This window comes from Stegodyphus dumicola, chromosome X1 (genome assembly GCF_044657685.1).
Source record: "Stegodyphus dumicola isolate Sdum_Otavi_A_Nest chromosome X1, ASM4465768v1".
NCBI classification, from domain to species: domain Eukaryota; kingdom Metazoa; phylum Arthropoda; class Arachnida; order Araneae; family Eresidae; genus Stegodyphus; species Stegodyphus dumicola.
In genome coordinates, this window is record NC_140780.1 from 241,917,266 (window position 1) to 241,940,913 (window position 23,648).

Consider the following 23,648-nt stretch of genomic DNA (forward strand, 5'->3'; position numbering starts at 1 on the left):
GTGCACTTTTTCCCAATTTTGCAGTGAATATTTGTCATGATTAAGCAGTTTTGTTAGATAAAATTTCTAGCATAAGTGTAATTCGGCTAGTAGATTGTTGGAAGAAGTGTTCAGTAGATAAAAAAAAAAAAAAAAAACATGTCTTTACTTCGTGAAGACAAAATGGCGGCGGGAAAAAAAAAATAGAGGGTTGCTGTAGGAGAGTTGGTCGCCAAATTTTCGCCAAAAAAACGCCAAGTTACCATAATGTAAAGATCAACCATCTGTATATATGCAGGCTATGTATTTAATTACTGCAAAATAAATTATGATTATGTAACTTAGAAACAATGCCTTCATGACAGACATTCTATAGGAAGATGGTTCACACTAAATTAAGCAACAGCAAAAAAGTTTTAAAATACTCTCACTACCACGAATTAAGATTCAGACAAAATTATTGCCAATTCTATGATTAGACTATTCATGAGTCATTTTTAAATTACATTGCATTAGATATATGCAAAATATGTTAGCATATAATGCAAAGTTTACGTCAAAACTAATAAAAAGTTACCTATTTTTACCAAAATATCTGTGAGAGAAAACCTAAACTGCTAAGCAACAGTAGCCATGGAAGTTCAGCTTACTATAAAAAACCTAGACAAAAGTTTTTCCTACTTTCTTTATTTTTCTGAGCAGCAAAGCCAAAATTTTCTAAAGGTCACCATTTATACAACATTTATGCTCAATAAATCTTACAAGAAATTAAGAATCACCCACATATCTAAAAATTTAGATTACTCATGAATTATAATTTTGCCAGACATTATAATGAAAAAAAGACTTGATCAGTTTCACCCTACCTATTCATATTACTATGTATGAACTTTAACCACACTATACATAACTATAATTTCTATGATACATGAACTCATCACATAAACACTACATATAACAAGCTACAATTAAATAAACGTGCACGTTGTAAAAATACTATGATCTTACTCGGTACCATCTCGTTAATGACATTTACTTTGACAATTTACGATTTTATCCAGTTTTCTGCACAAAACTGTAAATATTGGAGCTTTTATAACAAAGCACAGAGTTTTAAAATAAAAGAAATTCAAAGCAGTTAAAAATTCAACTCTTTGCAACATTTTAAACAAGTATGCAATGTTTTTTGAGGATTCAAATTTAATGGAGAAATAACTGCAAGATCCTTACTAAGAAGCTGAATTGTTCCGCATTCGAATAACAGAGCTTCATTTTTGTTCCTCTGTTCAAGCAAAACACAGTAAGAGCGGTTAGAGTCTGCGTTTACTCGATGATAAACACGAAATGTTTTGCCAAGAGTCATTTTAAACAAGTCTTGTTTTTAATTTCAAATGCTAATTCCACCCATCACACGCACTACTCCTCGAAGTACTTTGAACATATAACCAAAATCACGAGAAAGTAGCGAACTGACGGCTTCTACGGATCGTGTGATAAAATAGCACCTAGCGCTATCTACCGAATATTTTGCAAAATATCCGTACACTGAGGTAGAAATAACCAGCAGGCTGTATCTTCCGTTACGAATTTTATACGCATGGAGGAGAAAAGAAGATATGCGGCACCTGAGAGACGAGTGCTTATCGAAAAGAAAAAAACAACGTGCATTTCAAAGTGATATTCTTCCAATTAAAACAATTATTTTCCTTCTAAATTAAACTGTCTTGTAAAACGGTGTTTGATACACCTGGGTGCCTAGGCGGACGTCTTCCCCAAATTGAAAGTTTCGAAATATTTTAGAAAGTAACTTATTTGAGATATAGTATTTTTTATGTAAATTTTAAAGCGATTCAAGTTGTATAATTTCAGGCCTATTAAAACAATTCAAGTTATGTCTAACTGAGGGGGTCTAGTCTGAACACCGATCGAGATCGATATAGCAAAACCAGTCGGTATTCTCTTTCCACTCGACCCTCAAGGTTTCTAAAATATCCTAAAGAAGTATTTTACTGATCTTGCTCGACCCTCAGACGCAGTGGCTAATCGCACCGACGGTGCGAATCAACGAGATAGTATACTGGTAGAGAGCGTATTGCAACCTTCAACCGGTTCCAACATTAGTGTCACGTGACTGCTGCGCGAATTCCGAAAGTCCGGAAATACTTTACATTGCTTTCTATGGGACGAAAGACTGCTGCTCTGCTTGGTCACATAAAATTTAAGTAAAAATGGTTATTCGCTGCAGCGCCTACGGATGTAAAGAAAGTTTCGTGAAAGGAGGACTTGTAACCTTTCATAGGTAAGTTAAAACTGCAGGATTTATTATTTTATTTTCAGTATTTTTGTCATTTTACTATCTCTGTTGAATTGGTTGGAAAGTTTCAGCCATATTGTATAAGAAAATTGCCGCCGTATATGATATTTTCAGCATGTATTATTAGCATCAAAATGTATTAAATACTGTGACACAATTTACTGGAATCACCCTTTACAAATAATTGAATTTTATATGTTTTTTCCGTGTATTCCGTTGAAATAGAAAGCTGCGCCAATTGGCGTTAACCTTTTTTCGCCAAGTCGTACGCGTTTTGATTTCATAAACAATTACTGCCTGCAATAAAAAAGAAAAATGCTATTATTAGCATTAAATTATTGAGAAAAGATTGTGCGATATGTTTACTTTGTTAAAAAAAAAAAAAAAAGCTGAAGATCTTGATTCATGCAACATTGAACATAAACAGTTAAACAGCATTATTTTAAAAATCAGATTACTTTTATAAAGCTCAATGCTTTATCATTATTTTCTATAAAATCAATTAAAATAATCTGGATTATAATTCTGTCTCATCTACAATGCTGTTAGAAATTTATTGTAATTGAAAAAATGTGATGTGAAAAGCTTACCATATTTTAAATAGTATTTAAAAAAAAAAAAGGAGATTGAGAGAATTTTTAACTGTAATATCGTTTTGATCCTAATAATAAATACTGAGTTGAAGTTTGTTACCGTTTGATACATATTCAATATAAAATATTTGTTATAGTTAATAAATTTAAACACATTTAAATTTAATTTTTAACAAATACGTATCAAAGTAAAAAAGCAAATTTAAATCCTAAAAAAAGCCAAAATAGTTTTTTAAAAAAATGTGCAAACATATAAAAGATTTAATACTCGAACTAATCTACAATATCATTTAAATTCAGAAGCATAATCAAGCAAATCAAGCGCAAAATAAATCCATTATTTGTTAAAAATTTATTAATTATTTGTTAAATTAATTAATTATTTGTTAAAATCATCATTATTTGTTAAAAATTAAATTTAAATTTGTTTAAATTTAAATTTCATTCCTTGCAGCAACGGCGCAAAGAATATTTAATTAAATTTGTATTTAAATTTAATTTTTTTAATTAAATTCAATTTATTCTTATCAAACAATGTTATAGGTAATAAGATGTATTGATCCCCGCCATGACATACACATGAGTGTGGAAATCAGTAATTAAGATTGCATTATTTTGTCCCAGTAATATAATCTCAAGAAAAGAGTGTGCATTATTTTGTTCCAGTAATATAATCTCAAGAAAAGAGAGGCAATCTATGGCATAAATACATATAATACAATGTGATTTTCTTTTTCTCTTTAGGATGCAATGCATTAAAATTAAACGAGATTTTTTTACCTTCTCAAATATTATAACAGTAGTGCAATTAATTTTTTAACGTTATTCAAAATTAAAGTTTCCATCTCAATGTTTTATTATTTACTTTAGATTTTTTTCCTAAAATTATTTAACCTAAACATCTTAAACAATGGTGCAAATAATTTAAAGCGATTATTAAAAATATAGATAAAATATTCAGGAAAAAAGGGGTTAAGTTATATCTAAATATAATTGTAAAAAATCGAACAACCTAATTCGAGGCCGTTGTCTGCTGACTGCTAGCAGACGGAAATAAAAAGCACTACCTGCCATATCAAAAGCGGGCCAAACTGGCGATGAACAGCCTAAGCTATCACTCCCCAAGAGCGCCAAGAGCATTAGTCACGTGGTATATGTTGGAGACACCCTAGCAGACGAATTCTCTGTGGGTGAGCCGTCTACCTGTTATAGGAAATCGTTGGTGCGAATAGCTATGAGGCTATTCACACCACTTACGTTCCCGCATGCGCACAATCAAACCAAGTACCAGCATTTTACGCCGATTTCCGGCAGGGCCGCCGAGGCAAAGAACGTCTATTCTTTGGCCGAAGCAGGCGGTAGCGAGAGCGAAGGTTGTTAACCCTAACTAAACAACAGTGGCTTAGCTAGGGTGGGGCAAGGGGGGACAACTGTCCCCGGGCACAGCATCCAGGCGGCGCCAAAGTGATGCTACAAAATTTTTTAATGAAATGTTTTCCATTCTTGCCACACAGAAAGGGGCGCAAATTCTTCAGTTGTCCTCGGGCGCTGGAATCTTAGCTACGCCACTGCTAAACAATGGAAAGGGTTGTTAGTCGTTCACCAGCAAGCAAGTAATAATTATCAGTTACAAAGAGGAGGTCAATTTATATGCATGATAATGTTAAGGAAAGGATTAGATAATACAGGGATTTAATGTTGGTTCTAATTGCAAGCGAGGACGTGTAATCAGTTAAAAAATCTTTAATGTATTGACAAAAAGGCTACAGAACTTACTTACTACTAAGAACATATAGTGAATTTGAGTTTCAGAAAGCGGCGCCTCCTTTTACTCTTTATCACGTGAAGAACATCAGTATTCTTCTATTTAACAGAGGAATTTTTATGCAAACTTAGACCCTAGTCTTATAGCATAGGACGGTCAAAATATATTATTCAATAAGCAAACTTACTGAACATTATATTCTTATATATTCATCACTTTCAGTATCCATACATGTTTAGAGGTTCAAATGCCATATTTCAAAATCAAAGTTATTTATGAAGTAAAACCTTATAAAATCTGATAAATTATTTGTGTGTGCAAATTTTTAAATCTAAATCTTTAACATTAAATTATTTCTATCTTTTTAAATTACATCTAATTATTAATTTCAATTTATTAATGTGTTTGTACTAATATTTCAAATTTCTTTGAAGCACTTTATGTGTCCTGAAAATGCCAAGTATTTTTTCCATAAAAAACATAAATAGGCATACAAAATTGTTAATAACCAGTATTATATGATTAATTATTTATTTAATAGTTGATTTAAGCGCTTTCAACTTATTTCATGAATGGATAACGGGGTTACCTATCGAAGGAATCGTTTTGAAAAGTTACCCAAAAGTCACTGTATAAAGAGATTTAAGGGAAGAATGTTGGCTGCATTATGAATATCCTCGTTCGTAACAAACTAAGGAGCTTTGTAGATTTGCCGGAGCATAATATTTTGGAAAACTTGGATATGTTTCCTGTTAGTAATTGCTGCTGCGGCACATACGGGACTTGCAAAAGTCAGAATAGGACTCAGCTTGCTGACCACTCAGCTATCTGTGATTTTCGCAAGTGCTTATCACTGAGGATGTCGGTAGCAATATATATATATATATATATATATATATATATATATATTATCAACCAGCTCGAATAAATGGTGAAAATTTTCGAAAAATCCGCAGCTGTTAAGCAGTGTTGATAGCACATTTAGTAAAGAGCACAGAAAAAAAGAAATGGGAAGAGTTAATGAATATTTTAAACGCAGAAAGAAATGGCCTTTCCAAAACTTCAGATATGTGAAGAAAAGTAAGCATAATTTCACGTATGATCTTTTGCAAAATGGAAATTTGCTAAAAGGTTATTTGTAAATTATTTGCTAACAGGAATTTTATGATTAAAATATTTTTTGTTTTAAAAGGTTATACATCTATTTCCCCCCGAGGGTCGACGTAGAGAACTTTGCAAAGCTACTGGCTAGGATCTGTACCTAGGCAGTCTCGGCCACGGGGGTATAAAATTTATGAACTTGGTGGTTCTGAAGGCTCTGGAAAAGGTCACTTATTGGTCGGCCCCGGAGTCTGGCACGTCCTAGCGCGGCGTGGTTCTAGTAACCCGGGGGTCTCCCCCGGGGTCGCTGGGTAATGTCCCGCTGCGACGGGCTCGCCCAAGCGACTGGTAGGAGCATTAGACGACCGGTGCTGCCTGGTGTCGTATCCAGGTGGTGCGCTGCTCTCCTGGAGGGTAATAGTGGAAGTTGAACTTCCACGATGTGCCTAAAGGGGGAGTGGACCTGCAGTGAGATTGAGTTCTCGGAGCAAGGAAGCCAAAGCTCTTATCTTATCTTACCTTATACATCTATTTCGTAAATCAAATCATTTAAATATATCATCGCATAAGCGTGTTTAATATTCCTACTGAATTTTGATAAAAAAAATCGCTCTACTTTTATATTCGCCCTAAGATCACCAAATGTGGCGATATGTCTTCTGCGCTGGTTTTTGGCGCGATTCCGTGCTGTGGGATGGTTTGGTGGACGATGCTGTTTGTATGGCAACCCTTTTGACGTTGAAACTTAGAGACGTGGTGGCAAGATTTCAGTCGCATATTTTAGATTCTGTGGAAAGTAAATTTAGATTAAAAGCTACGATGTTGGAGTTGTTAACGAGTCTTCTGTTCACGGGTGTGTTTATGCGGATAGAAGTGCATTTTTGGAATTTCTGTGGGAGGCGGGACTTTTAAAACGGAGTTTGGCGTGTCCGAAATGCGGAGCTGATATGAGAAGTCGGATGAAGAATGGTGTTTCTGATAGGCTCGTCAAGGTTTGGAGTCAAATGGTTGCTGCTAAAGTATGTGGCTGTCAGCGGGGTTTAAGATTTGGATTGTGGTTTTCGTGTAGTAAGTTAACTTTGAAAAAAATTTTTATCATTACTTTCGAAATTTTGGATCACAGAAAGACATGTGATATAGCAAAATCGTGGCACTTTTGTTGACAGACGTTGTGTGACTGGCGAAATTTTATTCATGTATGTATTATAGTACGTGCATTTTATTTTATTTTTTTTATTTTGTAGAATCTTATGTTCATTGTTTTTTTACTATGAATTCCTGTTGCTATTTGAATTGTTTGTAATTTATTTTAGTTTATTTTGTTGATTTATGCGCAATGCCTAGATTGTGCAATTGGTAGATATTTTTTTATTTCGTAGATGTTTTAAGCAGAATGCGGTGTACACGGCATTCTTTGAAATTTATTGTTGTTATGTGAATTTATTAAAGCGAGGTGTGCGTACTTCGTAGATTCTTTTCTGCCTAGAATGTGCAATTCGTAGATGGTTTTTGAAGTTACAACGTATCGCTGTGTACATGGATTCTTGTCAAATATTTTTGGTTAGAAACTTTACGTTTTTGCTATCTAAATTTTTTGTTTTTGTTTCGGATTTTTATCTTAACTTGTGTGTTCAAAACGTGGTTTTTGCATGTGCGAAAACCGCGGTTTTGGAGACATTTTAGGCTTAAAGTTCAAAATGTAGACAAAAAATTTAGATAGTAATATGGCACCATGGAATTTCTCGCTAAAAATGTTTGGCGACTTGGAGGCGCATATAAGAGTAGTTAAAAAAATTTACAAATTTCAGAAACTGATGATTACATCAACAATTTTATTTATTCTTGAATTATACCCATCACGTAACTACAGCTACGCTAGGTGTCGTAAAACATTTTATAGCCTCGAATTTTCACAACAAATTAATAAAAATAGAGAGCAAAATTATCCTTCTTACCTTGTATCCAGCGCAGCATCAAGCGAGATCATACTTAATTAACTTGCAATCCAAAATAGGTGTAGACGGAAATTGTAAGATCACAAAACACATTCTTTATTAATACATGAAAATAGATAAAAATTCGTTAGTATTCCAAATATATATGTGGCGTTCCGACAGATACTTCAACTTCTATTCATGAGATGGCGCCACGTGTAAAATCCAGTTCTTAATCGGAGCAGCAAAGCGACGTCTTTACTCACTCAGACTTCTCGTGAGACAACTGTACGCGACGGTAGCATGAATTGTGTTCCGAGCTCTGTGTTGATCTCTGCAATGTAATTTAAATTGTAATTTAGTACTTAATATATTCTTTTGTTATAGGAGATTGTCTACTCTTATTTTCTTTAATTATATCATGCATTAAGCACACGACCACCAAATATACATTGAAAAAAGGAGTTATATTATAGAGAGTGTCATATCACTGTCCTTTCCTGAAGGAGTGAGAAAAGTAAATATGAAGAATAAGTGTATTACACAATTAAAACTCTTTTGCAGGGTTTCCAGTTCACACAGTTTATATCGCGCTATTAGAGACAGTCCATCACTATATGCATACCAACACTATGTACCGTAGAAACTAGCAGAAAACTTTGGAATGATGCATTAAAACGATTTACTAGTGAGTAAAAATATAACAAATTTTTAATAAAAGTACAGTAACAAAAATATAAAAAATTATATAACTATAGGTTAAATTATCAGGTTCAATGTTTCTTCTAACCTTCTTCGGAAACATACAAGGACCTGACTAGGAACAGAGAGCTTACTAAAGCTATGTTCACTAATTGTAGTAAGTAGACAGGATACAGACGAAGGGTATACAAAACCCTTTATTTTTCTTTATATACAATGACTTCCGTACTTCGGAATACAATGACCCTCCACTCGGGGTCTAACGTAAAAGATATCAAAATAAAACTAAACTCTAATTTAACTTCAGAATAATACACGTGTAAGATTGGCCTTATAATAACAGGAAGCGTATGTAGCACAGAGACTGTGAACACTACAATACGTTTAATTTATCAAGAGGATTAAAACCTCTGGCCTGGAAGGCAAATAGCAACTGCGTAACTTCTAAGGTAAGCGGCCTGCTTCGAACTCACTGCTTCCTCTCTCCTGCTTGGCAAAAAGGCCACACTTAAATACTTGGCGTTCGCCAGACAAACTTTGCATAAAATCCTTAACGCTTATAATTCTGGCCGGAAGTAGAAAATAAGAAGTGATAGTAAAGATTTAAAATAAAATAAACGTTAGTAAAACTTAAGATCCTTACATACTTCCCGCCAGAGTTAATTAGTTTGAAACTGAGGTCTAAAACGACCTTGTTGAAAACGTTTAGCTCTAAAATCTAACGCGAGGCCAACCTTTTACAATGATAACTTCGTTAGAAACTATAAAATTTAAAAGAAAGAAATTTGTTACAATAGCAGCTCCCAGGATCTACAACAATCTTTTTTTTTTTCATCTGTACTGCATCTAAACAGGAGCTTTATTCAATTCTGCTTCCTTCCAGAGATCTGGAAGGAAAACTAGTTTAATGAAATGTTACAGAATGACATTGCAAATAACATATAGAATATACTTCTCTTAACGTTCTTATTTCATTCATGACTATTTTAATTATCTCTCCCCTTGCTCTCTGACATGTGTTGTAAAAGAACACCAAACACGAATGTGTTTATGTCTATGTGTTCAACACTTCCTCCTACAATCAAAACACTAACGTGTTAAAATTCAACATAACGAGACCTCTTAACACACCCTACTTTCAACTCTAAACCCTGAGGTACTATTCTAAAAGTGGCTAACTCTAAAGTGTAGCGTCAGAGAGCCTAACTACATCATTCAACCTTTACCACATATTCGCCATGATTTAATCTTTACAGTCACACGAATAACAAATTTTTAACATTACTTTCACTTTTACCATATCACGGTATTCTTAACATTTAAAATAACAGTTCACATGTATATAAGAACATATCAACATGCCGTTAATTTTACACATTTGAAAACATACATTAGTAGTACATTGTTAACTTCTATTCTTTTCAAAGCAAGTGCCAATTCTTTCTACATTGAAATAATACTACATTTCAAAAAGTCTTTCAGACTAAAACTTCTTTCTTGCTAGAATGTTTTAAATAAAATTTATACAATAACTTTTTGCAAGATTTAAGTCTTTACACAACGCTATTATACATCAACTTTAGTTTTACGCACGAGTAATTTAAAAACATAATAAGAAAATCGGTCACAACTCATTTCTCGCCCTTTTGGCGATAAAGGTAGACCTCGCATGAGGTAAAACTTCTTGAAATCTGCCACTTGCAGTAAGAATGAAAGATTAACTTAAGTTTGCAAAGTAACATAAAATTTTACTTATCTTTGTAATATTCGGACATCCTTTTCTGGGCCCAGTCTTTAAAGGTATAGCAGATAGTAGCTTGGTTGATCCTCCTTCTTGTACGGGCTCGCCCTTCAGTGCTTTCCTCTGGAAGCTTCCGTTTTTCACCAGTACGGCCACCCTTGAACACCTTCCTTTTGTCCTCTGCTTGTGGTCTTGGCCGTTTGACGGCAGCTGGTCTTGGTGGAACCGGGAAACTTCTGTCGTGATCCTGCTTGGACCTCGTTGTTGGCCGTTCAAATTTTTCTTGTACTTTTTCCTCCGCCGCTGATGGCCCTTCCGCAGTTCGGCGACTTTTGCTGCGGAGAGTTCTGTCGTATGAGTCGATCTTCCGTTTTAAAGCCGGGTTATAGTTGCCGTCATTTCTCCTGGTCCTCTTCACATACGTCGTCCTTCTCCCTTCTTCATTCTGGGGGTGTTCGTGAACTCTGTTTTCTGGACGGTGGAACGGCTTCTTTTTCTTTTTACCTTCAATTTTTCCGCGGGGCAATTTTCTTTTCACTTGCTTCTGTCTCTCATTGGCTTGCCCTTGTACTTGTCGTTTTCCCACCTCTGGAACTTGTACCTGCGGTGTCTGCCGTGCCGGATCCTGCAAAAGATCTGAAAAGATTTGCATTTTATTACGATCGAAGTAGGGCTTAATTTGATCAATATTTGCGGAACAGATTTCACCATTTCTGGCCTTTAACACTACAACAGCGTGAGTTATTTTTTCTATAACATATGGTCCTTCAAATCGTGGAAAAAATTTGGCAGTTTTATCTTCTGGTGCTGAAGAAAGTGAATGCTTAATTTTTAGTACTTCATCCCCTACTTTATAAGTTACTCCCCGTCGTTTCAAGTCATAATACAATTTTTGTTTTCTCTGTGCTACTTCAGTATTCTTCTTTGCCTCCTTAATTAGTTTTTCTATATCACCCATTTTAAATTCTGGGGCTCTTTGTTGCACATAAAATAATTTATCTAACGGTGTTATAATCTTTCTGCCTAGAAATAACTCAGCAGGAGTTTTTCCCGTTGTATCATGTTTTGCGGTCCTAAGGGCGAAAGCAAATTCATTGACATAGTTATCGCAGCTTTTATGAAAATTTTTAACATAACTACGGATAATTTTCACCATATTTCTGTTGACCCGTTCCGCTATATTTGATTGCGGCCGATACGGGACCATTTTTAAATGACGTATGCCCAGTTTTTGGCACATGTCTTCAAATATATTACTTACAAATTGAGGACCATTATCCGATATAACTTTTAGGGGCGCCCCGTATTTTAAAATATATTTATTTAAAATAGAATCGGTAACTAATTTCGCGGAGGCTCGTTTTAAGGGAACAATTTCGGTCCATTTACTAAAATGATCAACCATAACAAGGAGATAGCGACTTTTGTTTAACTGACTTTTTGGGAAAGGGCCCAATAAATCGATGCCGATTATTTCATTTGGAAATTCGGATTTAATACTATTTAGAAACCCGGCCGGGCGGAAATTAATATAATTAACGGCTTGACATGTTGGGCAGGACTGGACATACGCCCTTGTTAACTTTTGCAGTTCAGGAAAGTAGACTGCCTCGCGTACGCGTTGGATAGTTTTTCGAATACCAGCATGAGAAGCTAAAGGGCTGTCATGGAGCTCTTGCAGGATATTTAATCTAAGACTAGCTGGGATAACAGGTCGAAATTCGTTGTTGGAATTCGTAGTTTTTGTATAAAATAATAGACCATCTATTAGTTCGTAATGGGCCGCCCTATTTCTTATCGCCACAATATCTTGGTGGCTAAAATTTTCAGGATCCTTCAAATACTCATAAATACTTCCAAACTCAGGATCCTTACCCAGTTCGGTTATTACAGTTTCTCGGGAATTTATTGTACACGCTGTCAGCATTGCAACTTTTACGGTATTACCCTGTTCGTCTAATTTAATTCGTGATAGGGCATCTGCTACGATATTTTCCTTTCCGGGGGTATGCTTGATTACCAGATTATATTCTTGCAGCTTGAGTGCCCATCTTATTAACCTTGGGGATAAATTTTTCCCTGAGTACAATCTAGTTACCGCCGCATGATCAGAATATACTGTTATCGGCGCCTTTCCAAAATAGACTCGGAACTTTTGCACTGCTAACAGAACTGCAAGTGCCTCTCTCTCGGTCGCGGAATAGTTTCTTTGTGTTTGATTTAAAGTTCGGCTAAAAAATGCCACGGGCTGCTGATTTTGCGAAAGTACCGCTCCTACCGCATAATCCGAAGCATCCGCTGAAATTTCTAAATTTTCATCCTTTTCAGGAAATTTCAACACAGGGGCTTGCGTTAATGCTTGTTTCAATTTTTCGAAAGCACTATTGGCTTCGGCCGTCGACGAGAATCTTGCCTTTTTCCTTTTTAATTTTAACAATGGCTCAGCGATAGCCGCAAAATCTTTTATAAAGGTTTTGATTCATCTGTCTCGATCCCTTTTTGCGATATTTTGTAACCTAAATATTTTAATTCAGGGGCTGCAAATTTGCACTTTTCGACATTAACTTTTAGACCGGCCTCATTTAATAAAGAAAACACCTGTCTTAAATCCTGTACATGTTGGTCTAGATTATCACTAGTAATAATGATATCGTCTAAATAGATAGATGTGGACTTTCCAAGAACAGGTCTTAACACAATGTCCATGCATCGCTGAAATGTTGTTGGGGCCCCAGAAAGGCCAAACGGCCAAACCAGACTTGGTTATAAAAGCAGTCTTAGGCACGTCCTCAGGCCTGACCCCTATTTGAAAATAACCATTCGTTAAGTCTAAAGTCGTCATAAATTTGGTTGATTTTATGTTCCTTAAAATTTCTTCTATGATCGGTAACGGATATACCGGATATTTCGTTATGGAATTTAATTTACGGTAATCAATAGCGAATCTCCACCTTTTTGGATGCTCCAAAGGATAATCATTATTTTTCTTACATAAAACCACCGGGCTAGCATAACTACTTGAGATGGGCGTTATGTTCTTTTTACGTAGCATATCGGTAATATGCCATTCTATAATTTTTTCCTTATTCTTATCATACCGGTATGGTTTTTGACGAACCGGCAATGCATCTCCGGTGTCAATACTATGGTTAGTAACCTGAGTGAATCCTGGAATATCACTAAATAAGGAAGCAAATTCACTTACCACTTGTCGGATTCTATCTTGCTCGTCATTAGGCAGGTGGTCAAGATTTAACCTTGGCGGTTCAACCTTTTCTACACGCACTGGTTTCATTGTCAGCCTAAGGGACGCTTCATTAAAATCCAGTGTAGCTTGTGCGTCTGAAAGAAAGTCTATTCCTAGGATTAAATGTGCTTGCAAATTCTTTACTATAAAAAACATCACCTTTACTTGTTCGTCCTTGATACGGATATATAAAGGTACTTTACCTACGCACTTACATTCTTCTCCTTGCGCCGCTAATAATGTCGTATTATCCGCATTATATATACGGTATTTGCGAAAATACTTTCTAAAAAAGACTTCTGCCACACAGGAACACTGCGCGCCGGTATCCAGGAGCGCGGTGGCCGGGATATTATTTACCAAGACTTCAATCTTCGGAAGAGTTAAATTTTTCACCATTACTGTATTTAACTTGTAGGAAGAGGGGTTTTCGTGGCCTTCGGATTTCCGCACCCTCTCGTCAGCAGAAATCCGTTTTAGTTTAAATTATTTTTCCTTTCCGTGCTTTCCTTCTTTCTCCACTGGCCTTGAGACTTTTTTCCTGGGTTGCTATTGAACTGTCGACGTTCGCCGGCTGTTTTTGAATGCTCGGGTTTCCTTGCCCACTGATTCGCTTTTTCTCCGTAGCCATGTGCTTGAGTTTGCTGTAGTCTTGGCGTACCAAATTGGTTTCGCTGTTGATACTGGCGTCTTCTTTCGACGTCCGCCGTTCTTCTACTTTCAAACTGGATTGCTAGCTCAAATAACTTTTCCAGTGTAGTCAGATTTCTCAATTCAATAAAGTCTTGCACTTGGGGTAGTAACCTCGGCAAAATCACTTGAATTATTTCAGGATCCGGACGGTTTCCATACAAGAGCTTGAAAACGTAAATTTTTCTTAAAATAAAGCTCGAGAGGTTTTCCATTCTTTGTTGATATATACTGAAAAGTTCTGTTTCTAATTTCGCACGATCCCTTACAACAGGGAAGGCTTTTAGTAGGGCAGTCTTGAAATTTTCGTAAGTATAGGTGGGACTTCCTGCTTGACCCAAGAGACTTCTGCCGATACATTTGAACCAGTTAAGCGCTTGGCCCCTCAAAGCGCTGGTAGCTAAGGTAATTTTTTGAAACTCGTGCACGGGGTAAAGCATGAAGTGGTCATCCAATTTTTCCAAAAAACTGGTTACCGGCGAGTTTCCATTAAACGTTGCTTCTGGTTTCATCGAAGCGCGCATGGTCTGGACGATGTACCCAAATCCTTCCAGGGCGGCAGCTGGCATTTCTGGATTCTGAGCCGTTTCTGCAGGCAGCACAGGTTCTTCTTGAAACTCGGCCATGGTTATTCTTCTACGTTGGGCGCCACTATCAGGTTCAATGTTTCTTCTAACCTTCTTCGGAAACATACAAGGACCTGACTAGGAACAGAGAGCTTACTAAAGCTATGTTCACTAATTGTAGTAAGTAGACAGGATACAGACGAAGGGTATACAAAACCCTTTATTTTTCTTTATATACAATGACTTCCGTACTTCGGAATACAATGACCCTCCACTCGGGGTCTAAAGTAAAAGATATCAAAATAAAACTAAACTCTAATTTAACTTTAGAATAATACACGTGTAAGATTGGCCTTATAAAAACAGGAAGCGTATGTAGCACAGAGACTGTGAACACTACAATACGTTTAATTTATCAAGAGGATTAAAACCTCTGGCCTGGAAGGCAAATAGCAACTGCGTAACTTCTAAGGTAAGCGGCCTGCTTCGAACTCACTGCTTCCTCTCTCCTGCTTGGCAAAAAGGCCACACTTAAATACTTGGCGTTCGCCAGACAAACTTTGCATAAAATCCTTAACGCTTATAATTCTGGCCGGAAGTAGAAAATAAGAAGTGATAGTAAAGATTTAAAATAAAATAAACGTTAGTAAAACTTAAGATCCTTACATACTTCCCGCCAGAGTTAATTAGTTTGAAACTGAGGTCTAAAACGACCTTGTTGAAAACGTTTAGCTCTAAAATCTAACGCGAGGCCAACCTTTTACAATGATAACTTCGTTAGAAACTATAAAATTTAAAAGAAAGAAATTTGTTACAATAGCAGCTCCCAGGATCTACAACAATCTTTTTTTTTTCATCTGTACTGCATCTAAACAGGAGCTTTATTCAATTCTGCTTCCTTCCAGAGATCTGGAAGGAAAACTAGTTTAATGAAATGTTACAGAATGACATTGCAAATAACATATAGAATATACTTCTCTTAACGTTCTTATTTCATTCATGACTATTTTAATTATCTCTCCCCTTGCTCTCTGACATGTGTTGTAAAAGAACACCAAACACGAATGTGTTTATGTCTATGTGTTCAACACTTCCTCCTACAATCAAAACACTAACGTGTTAAAATTCAACATAACGAGACCTCTTAACACACCCTATTTTCAACTCTAAACCCTGAGGTACTATTCTAAAAGTGGCTAACTCTAAAGTGTAGCGTCAGAGAGCCTAACTACATCATTCAACCTTTACCACATATTCGCCATGATTTAATCTTTACAGTCACACGAATAACAAATTTTTAACATTACTTTCACTTTTACCATATCACGGTATTTCTTAACATTTAAAATAACAGTTCACATGTATATAAGAACATATCAACATGCCGTTAATTTTACACATTTGAAAACATACATTAGTAGTACATTGTTAACTTCTATTCTTTTCAAAGCAAGTGCCAATTCTTTCTACATTGAAATAATACTACATTTCAAAAAGTCTTTCAGACTAAAACTTCTTTCTTGCTAGAATGTTTTAAATAAAATTTATACAATAACTTTTTGCAAGATTTAAGTCTTTACACAACGCTATTATACATCAACTTTAGTTTTACGCACGAGTAATTTAAAAACATAATAAGAAAATCGGTCACAACTCATTTCTCGCCCTTTTGGCGATAAAGGTAGACCTCGCATGAGGTAAAACTTCTTGAAATCTGCCACTTGCAGTAAGAATGAAAGATTAACTTAAGTTTGCAAAGTAACATAAAATTTTACTTATCTTTGTAATATTCGGACATCCTTTTCTGGGCCCAGTCTTTAAAGGTATAGCAGATAGTAGCTTGGTTGATCCTCCTTCTTGTACGGGCTCGCCCTTCAGTGCTTTCCTCTGGAAGCTTCCGTTTTTCACCAGTACGGCCACCCTTGAACACCTTCCTTTTGTCCTCTGCTTGTGGTCTTGGCCGTTTGAAGGCAGCTGGTCTTGGTGGAACCGGGAAACTTCTGTCGTGATCCTGCTTGGACCTCGTTGTTGGCCGTTCAAATTTTTCTTGTACTTTTTCCTCCGCCGCTGATGGCCCTTCCGCAGTTCGGCGACTTTTGCTGCGGAGAGTTCTGTCGTATGAGTCGATCTTCCGTTTTAAAGCCGGGTTATAGTTGCCGTCATTTCTCCTGGTCCTCTTCACATACGTCGTCCTTCTCCCTTCTTCATTCTGGGGGTGTTCGTGAACTCTGTTTTCTGGACGGTGGAACGGCTTCTTTTTCTTTTTACCTTCAATTTTTCCGCGGGGCAATTTTCTTTTCACTTGCTTCTGTCTCTCATTGGCTTGCCCTTGTACTTGTCGTTTTCCCACCTCTGGAACTTGTACCTGCGGTGTCTGCCGTGCCGGATCCTGCAAAAGATCTGAAAAGATTTGCATTTTATTACGATCGAAGTAGGGCTTAATTTGATCAATATTTGCGGAACAGATTTCACCATTTCTGGCCTTTAACACTACAACAGCGTGAGTTATTTTTTCTATAACATATGGTCCTTCAAATCGTGGAAAAAATTTGGCAGTTTTATCTTCTGGTGCTGAAGAAAGTGAATGCTTAATTTTTAGTACTTCATCCCCTACTTTATAAGTTACTCCCCGTCGTTTCAAGTCATAATACAATTTTTGTTTTCTCTGTGCTACTTCAGTATTCTTCTTTGCCTCCTTAATTAGTTTTTCTATATCACCCATTTTAAATTCTGGGGCTCTTTGTTGCACATAAAATAATTTATCTAACGGTGTTATAATCTTTCTGCCTAGAAATAACTCAGCAGGAGTTTTTCCCGTTGTATCATGTTTTGCGGTCCTAAGGGCGAAAGCAAATTCATTGACATAGTTATCCCAGCTTTTATGAAAATTTTTAACATAACTACGGATAATTTTCACCATATTTCTGTTGACCCGTTCCGCTATATTTGATTGCGGCCGATACGGGACCATTTTTAAATGACGTATGCGCAGTTTTTGGCACATGTCTTCAAATATATTACTTACAAATTGAGGACCATTATCCGATATAACTTTTAGGGGCGCCCCGTATTTTAAAATATATTTATTTAAAATAGAATCGGTAACTAATTTCGCGGAGGCTCGTTTTAAGGGAACAATTTCGGTCCATTTACTAAAATGATCAACCATAACAAGGAGATAGCGACTTTTGTTTAACTGACTTTTTGGGAAAGGGCCCAATAAATCGATGCCGATTATTTCATTTGGAAATTCGGATTTAATACTATTTAGAAACCCGGCCGGGCGGAAATTAATATAATTAACGGCTTGACATGTTGGGCAGGACTGGACATACGCCCTTGTTAACTTTTGCAGTTCAGGAAAGTAGAATGCCTCGCGTACGCGTTGCATAGTTTTTCGAATACCAGCATGAGAAGCTAAAGGGCTGTCATGGAGCTCTTGCAGGATATTTAATCTAAGACTAGCTGGGATAACAGGTCGAAATTCGTTGTTGGAATTCGTAGTTTTTGTATAAAATAATAGACCATCTATTAGTTCGTAATGGGCCGCCCTATTTCTTATCGCCACAATATCTTGGTGGCTAAAATTTTCAGGATCCTTCAAATACTCATAAATACTTCCAAACTCAGGATCCTTACCCAGTTCGGTTATTACAGTTTCTCGGGAATTTATTGTACACGCTGTCAGCATTGCAACTTTTACGGTATTACCCTGTTCGTCTAATTTAATTCGTGATAGGGCATCTGCTACGATATTTTCCTTTCCGGGGGTATGCTTGATTACCAGATTATATTCTTGCAGCTTGAGTGCCCATCTTATTAACCTTGGGGATAAATTTTTCCCTGAGTACAATCTAGTTACCGCCGCATGATCAGAATATACTGTTATCGGCGCCTTTCCAAAATAGACTCGGAACTTTTGCACTGCTAACAGAACTGCAAGTGCCTCTCTCTCGGTCGCGGAATAGTTTCTTTGTGTTTGATTTAAAGTTCGGCTAAAAAATGCCACGGGCTGCTGATTTTGCGAAAGTACCGCTCCTACCGCATAATCCGAAGCATCCGCTGAAATTTCTAAATTTTCATCCTTTTCAGGAAATTTCAACACAGGGGCTTGCGTTAATGCTTGTTTCAATTTTTCGAAAGCACTATTGGCTTCGGCCGTCGACGAGAATCTTGCCTTTTTCCTTTTTAATTTTAACAATGGCTCAGCGATAGCCGCAAAATCTTTTATAAAGGTTTTGATTCATCTGTCTCGATCCCTTTTTGCGATATTTTGTAACCTAAATATTTTAATTCAGGGGCTGCAAATTTGCACTTTTCGACATTAACTTTTAGACCGGCCTCATTTAATAAAGAAAACACCTGTCTTAAATCCTGTACAAGTTGGTCTAGATTATCACTAGTAATAATGATATCATCTAAATAGATAAATGTGGACTTTCCAAGAACAGTTCTTAACACAATGTCCATGCATCGCTGAAATGTTGCTGGGGCCCCAGAAAGGCCAAACGGCCAAACCAGACTTGGTTATAAAAGCAATCTTAGGCACGTCCTCAGGCCTGACCCCTATTTGAAAATAACCATTCGTTAAGTCTAAAGTCGTCATAAATTTGGTTGATTTTATGTTCCTTAAAATTTCTTCTATGATCGGTAACGGATATACCGGATATTTCGTTATGGAATTTAATTTACGGTAATCAATAGCGAATCTCCACCTTTTTGGATGCTCCAAAGGATAATCATTATTTTTCTTACATAAAACCACCGGGCTAGCATAACTACTTGAGATGGGCGTTATGATCTTTTTACGTAGCATATCGGTAATATGCCATTCTATAATTTTTTCCTTATTCTTATCATACCGGTATGGTTTTTGACGAACCGGCAATGCATCTCCGGTGTCAATACTATGGTTAGTAACCTGAGTGAATCCTGGAATATCACTAAATAAGGAAGCAAATTCACTTACCACTTGTCGGATTCTATCTTGCTCGTCATTAGGCAGGTGGTCAAGATTTAACCTTGGCGGTTCAACCTTTTCTACACGCACTGGTTTCATTGTCAGCCTAAGGGACGCTTCATTAAAATCCAGTGTAGCTTGTGCGTCTGAAAGAAAGTCTATTCCTAGGATTAAATGTGCTTGCAAATTCTTTACTATAAAAAACATCACCTTTACTTGTTCGTCCTTGATACGGATATATAAAGGTACTTTACCTACGCACTTACATTCTTCTCCTTGCGCCGCTAATACTGTCGTATTATCCGCATTATATATACGGTATTTGCGAAAATACTTTCTGAAAAAGTTTTCTGCCACACAGGAACACTGCGCGCCGGTATCCAGGAGTGCGGTGGCCGGGATATTATTTACCAAGACTTCAATCTTCGGAAGAGTTAAATTTTTCACCATTACTGTATTTAACTTGTAGGAAGAGGGGTTTTCGTGGCCTTCGGATTTCCGCACCCTCTCGTCAGCAGAAATCCGTTTTAGTTTAAATTATTTTTCCTTTCCGTGCTTTCCTTCTTTCTCCACTGGCCTTGAGACTTTTTTCCTGGGTTGCTATTGAACTGTCGACGTTCGCCGGCTGTTTTTGAATGCTCGGGTTTCCTTGCCCACTGATTCGCTTTTTCTCCGTAGCCATGTGCTTGAGTTTGCTGTAGTCTTGGCGTACCAAATTGGTTTCGCTGTTGATACTGGCGTCTTCGTTCGACGTCCGCCGTTCTTCTACTTTCAAACTGGATTGCTAGCTCAAATAACTTTTCCAGTGTAGTCAGATTTCTCAATTCAATAAAGTCTTGCACTTGGGGTAGTAACCTCGGCAAAATCACTTGAATTATTTCAGGATCCGGACGGTTTCCATACAAGAGCTTGAAAACGTGAATTTTTCTTAAAATAAAGCTCGAGAGGTTTTCCATTCTTTGTTGATATATACTGAAAAGTTCTGTTTCTAATTTCGCACGATCCCTTACAACAGGGAAGGCTTTTAGTAGGGCAGTCTTGAAATTTTCGTAAGTATAGGTGGGACTTCCTGCTTGACCCAAGAGACTTCTGCCGATACATTTGAACCAGTTAAGCGCTTGGCCCCTCAAAGCGCTGGTAGCTAAGGTAATTTTTTGAAACTCGTGCACGGGGTAAAGCATGAAGTGGTCATCCAATTTTCCCAAAAAACTGGTTACCGGCGAGTTTCCATTAAACGTTGCTTCTGGTTTCATCGAAGCGCGCATGGTCTGGACGATGTACCCAAATCCTTCCAGGGCGGCAGCTGGCATTTCTGGATTCTGAGCCGTTTCTGCAGGCAGCACAGGTTCTTCTTGAAACTCGGCCATGGTTATTCTTCTACGTTGGGCGCCACTATCAGGTTCAATGTTTCTTCTAACCTTCTTCGGAAACATACAAGGACCTGACTAGGAACAGAGAGCTTACTAAAGCTATGTTCACTAATTATAGTAAGTAGACAGGATACAGACGAAGGGTATACAAAACCCTTTATTTTTCTTTATATACAATGACTTCCGTACTTCGGAATACAATGACCCTCCACTCGGGGTCTAACGTAAAAGATATCAAAATAAAACTAAACTCTAATTTAACTTTAGAATAATACACGTGTAAGATTGGCCTTATAATAACAGGAAGCGTATGTAGCACAGAGACTGTGAACACTACAATACGTTTAATTTATCAAGAGGATTAAAACCTCTGGCCTGGAAGGCAAATAGCAACTGCGTAACTTCTAAGGTAAGCGGCCTGCTTCGAACTCACTGCTTCCTCTCTCCTGCTTGGCAAAAAGGCCACACTTAAATACTTGGCGTTCGCCAGACAAACTTTGCATAAAATCCTTAACGCTTATAATTCTGGCCGGAAGTAGAAAATAAGAAGTGATAGTAAAGATTTAAAATAAAATAAACGTTAGTAAAATTTAAGATCCTTACAAAATCACCAAACATATCATTTTGCATATAAATTCACACACGCATATATTATGAAAATGGAAGGGAAAATTTCATAACAACTGCACATTAAGCGAATGGTAGGATTTTTTTTTATATAAATAAACCTTGGCATTCTTCCGTGTCATCAGGTGCAATTAGAGATACGTGGGTACTATCTACAGCACCGATGACACCAGGAGATCCAAACTTTCGGATTGAATGCTAATTTGATTTTGTTTTGTAGAAAACTATTTACTGTAAATTTATTCCAATTGGTGAAAATACCGCAATAAATAGCATCTGTAACTTCTGAAATACACCAACTAAATATATTTCTGGCTCAGCCCTATATATCTGTTATTACCAACATATCTCTGGTAATTTCCAGAAGCATAAAAGTTTCACAAGAAAATATTAAATAATTCTCTTGCGCCATTGCTGCAAGGAATGAAATTTGAATTTAACAAATATTCTCTATTCGTGAAAAGCAAATAAAATTTAATCAAGAAATTTCGAAAGAAATAAAAATAAAATAATTATTATTGCTGCAAACTAATTTACAATATCATTTAAATTCTAAGAGCATATGTAAATTAATTGAACGTATCTAAAACCATGAAAAAGCATGTTATTCAAATAATTAAATTTATTATTCCAAAAAATTGCATAAGTGAATAATTGTTGAGCAGGCAGGAGATAGACTTATCAAGGGGAAGTTGCCCACAAGCCTAACTCTTCAATTACTCAATTCGTATTTCGTCATCCATATAGGCAAGGCTAAAAATTCAAAACCAACAGTAAAACCAAATGTTGTGAATTACTAAAAAATAAATTTAAATAGTGGAATTTTGAGAAAATAGCAAGTAAATGACTAGCGTCAAAATTAAATAAAAGTCAATTAAGAGTAAAAAACTAAATTTTTTAAAAAACTAAAGTGACTTAGAAACTCTTGCCTTTTGGAAACTTCCTCAATACGAATTATGTATGTAAACCTAAAATAAATTATATACAACATTTAAAAGTATGAAAATAATAATAAAACAGCTAGTAAATAACAAATTTAAATTATCTAGATCTACATATTTGAATTTCTGAGTTGTACTAGCATTTGCTAAACTTGTTGAGTTGAGTAGTTTGTTACTAAAAAAGTAATCGATAACACTTTCCATAGCCAAATAATTGGAATTAAAAATATATGTACTAAAATAGAAGATTTAAAGGAAGAAATAATAAAACTAATTAATGTTCAAGTTAATAACCAAGTCCCAAAGCATTTTATTAAATTCTATACTAAAAAGGCAGAATAGAGAATTTTACGAATAGAGAATATTTGTTAAATTCAATCACTATAACTATACATACACATAACTGTATTATAAATATATTAACATATGCAGTGAAAGAAATTGCCGTACATATTCCTATTTTTACCCTTTTACCTATTTGTACCTATTTGTACCTTATATATATATATGTAATAATAAAATTCCATAGTCAAAATTACGCTTAAAATTACAACTGTATGTTCTTTTTCATTTTTAATGGCGATGGTCTCTTATTTGAAAGTACGTGGAATTAAATCCACAGCCCCGTAGTCAAGTTGTTTTTCCCGCCTTTTCTACACGTACAGTTATGGAATGTTCTGGAAATATTTAAAGCGAACTAGATTGGCTGACGAGGCTGACGTCATTTCTTGGAAGCTCCGCCTCTCCAGAGGCTATAAAAGGACTCGCAAAAGAATATCGGGGCTTTTTTCTTAAATGTCACGATGCAATAAACTTCATACAAAATATTATTAGTAGTTCTTTTTTATTTACTCCGGATATCTGATTTTGTAACTGCTATTTCTCCTGACCAATAATAAATGGATCCTGTTTTTTAAACTTATCGTCTGATAATTTAAGCTACGACTACATTTATGATTCTTCAACAATCTATTTATTCCTGACAAAAGCTGGTACATCACAAGGAGTCGGCCGGATGAATGTACCCAAAAGAAAAGTAACTCCAATGGAAGAGAAAGAACTTTTTAAGTGCAAGTTGTGTCTGTTTTTTACAACTGAAGAATTGTGAATTGTGATAC

At 36.2% G+C, this 23,648-nt stretch overlaps 1 protein-coding gene across 2 annotated transcripts in view; it reads right to left on the reverse strand.

Annotated features, from left to right (window-relative positions):
• Synj (synaptojanin) overlaps positions 1–1,588 on the reverse strand; it is a 227,582-nt gene extending 225,994 nt beyond the window's left edge. Inside the window, exon 1 of one of the 2 annotated variants that reach the window (XM_085807291.1) lies at positions 1,210–1,588. In XM_085807291.1, coding sequence (XP_085663417.1) covers positions 1,210–1,342 — 133 coding nt within the window. In that variant the 5' untranslated portion in view covers positions 1,343–1,588. The remainder of the gene's footprint in view (positions 1–1,209) is intronic. The other variant, XM_085807290.1, reaches the window with a different exon arrangement.
• Between the last annotated feature and the right edge of the window lie 22,060 nt (positions 1,589–23,648).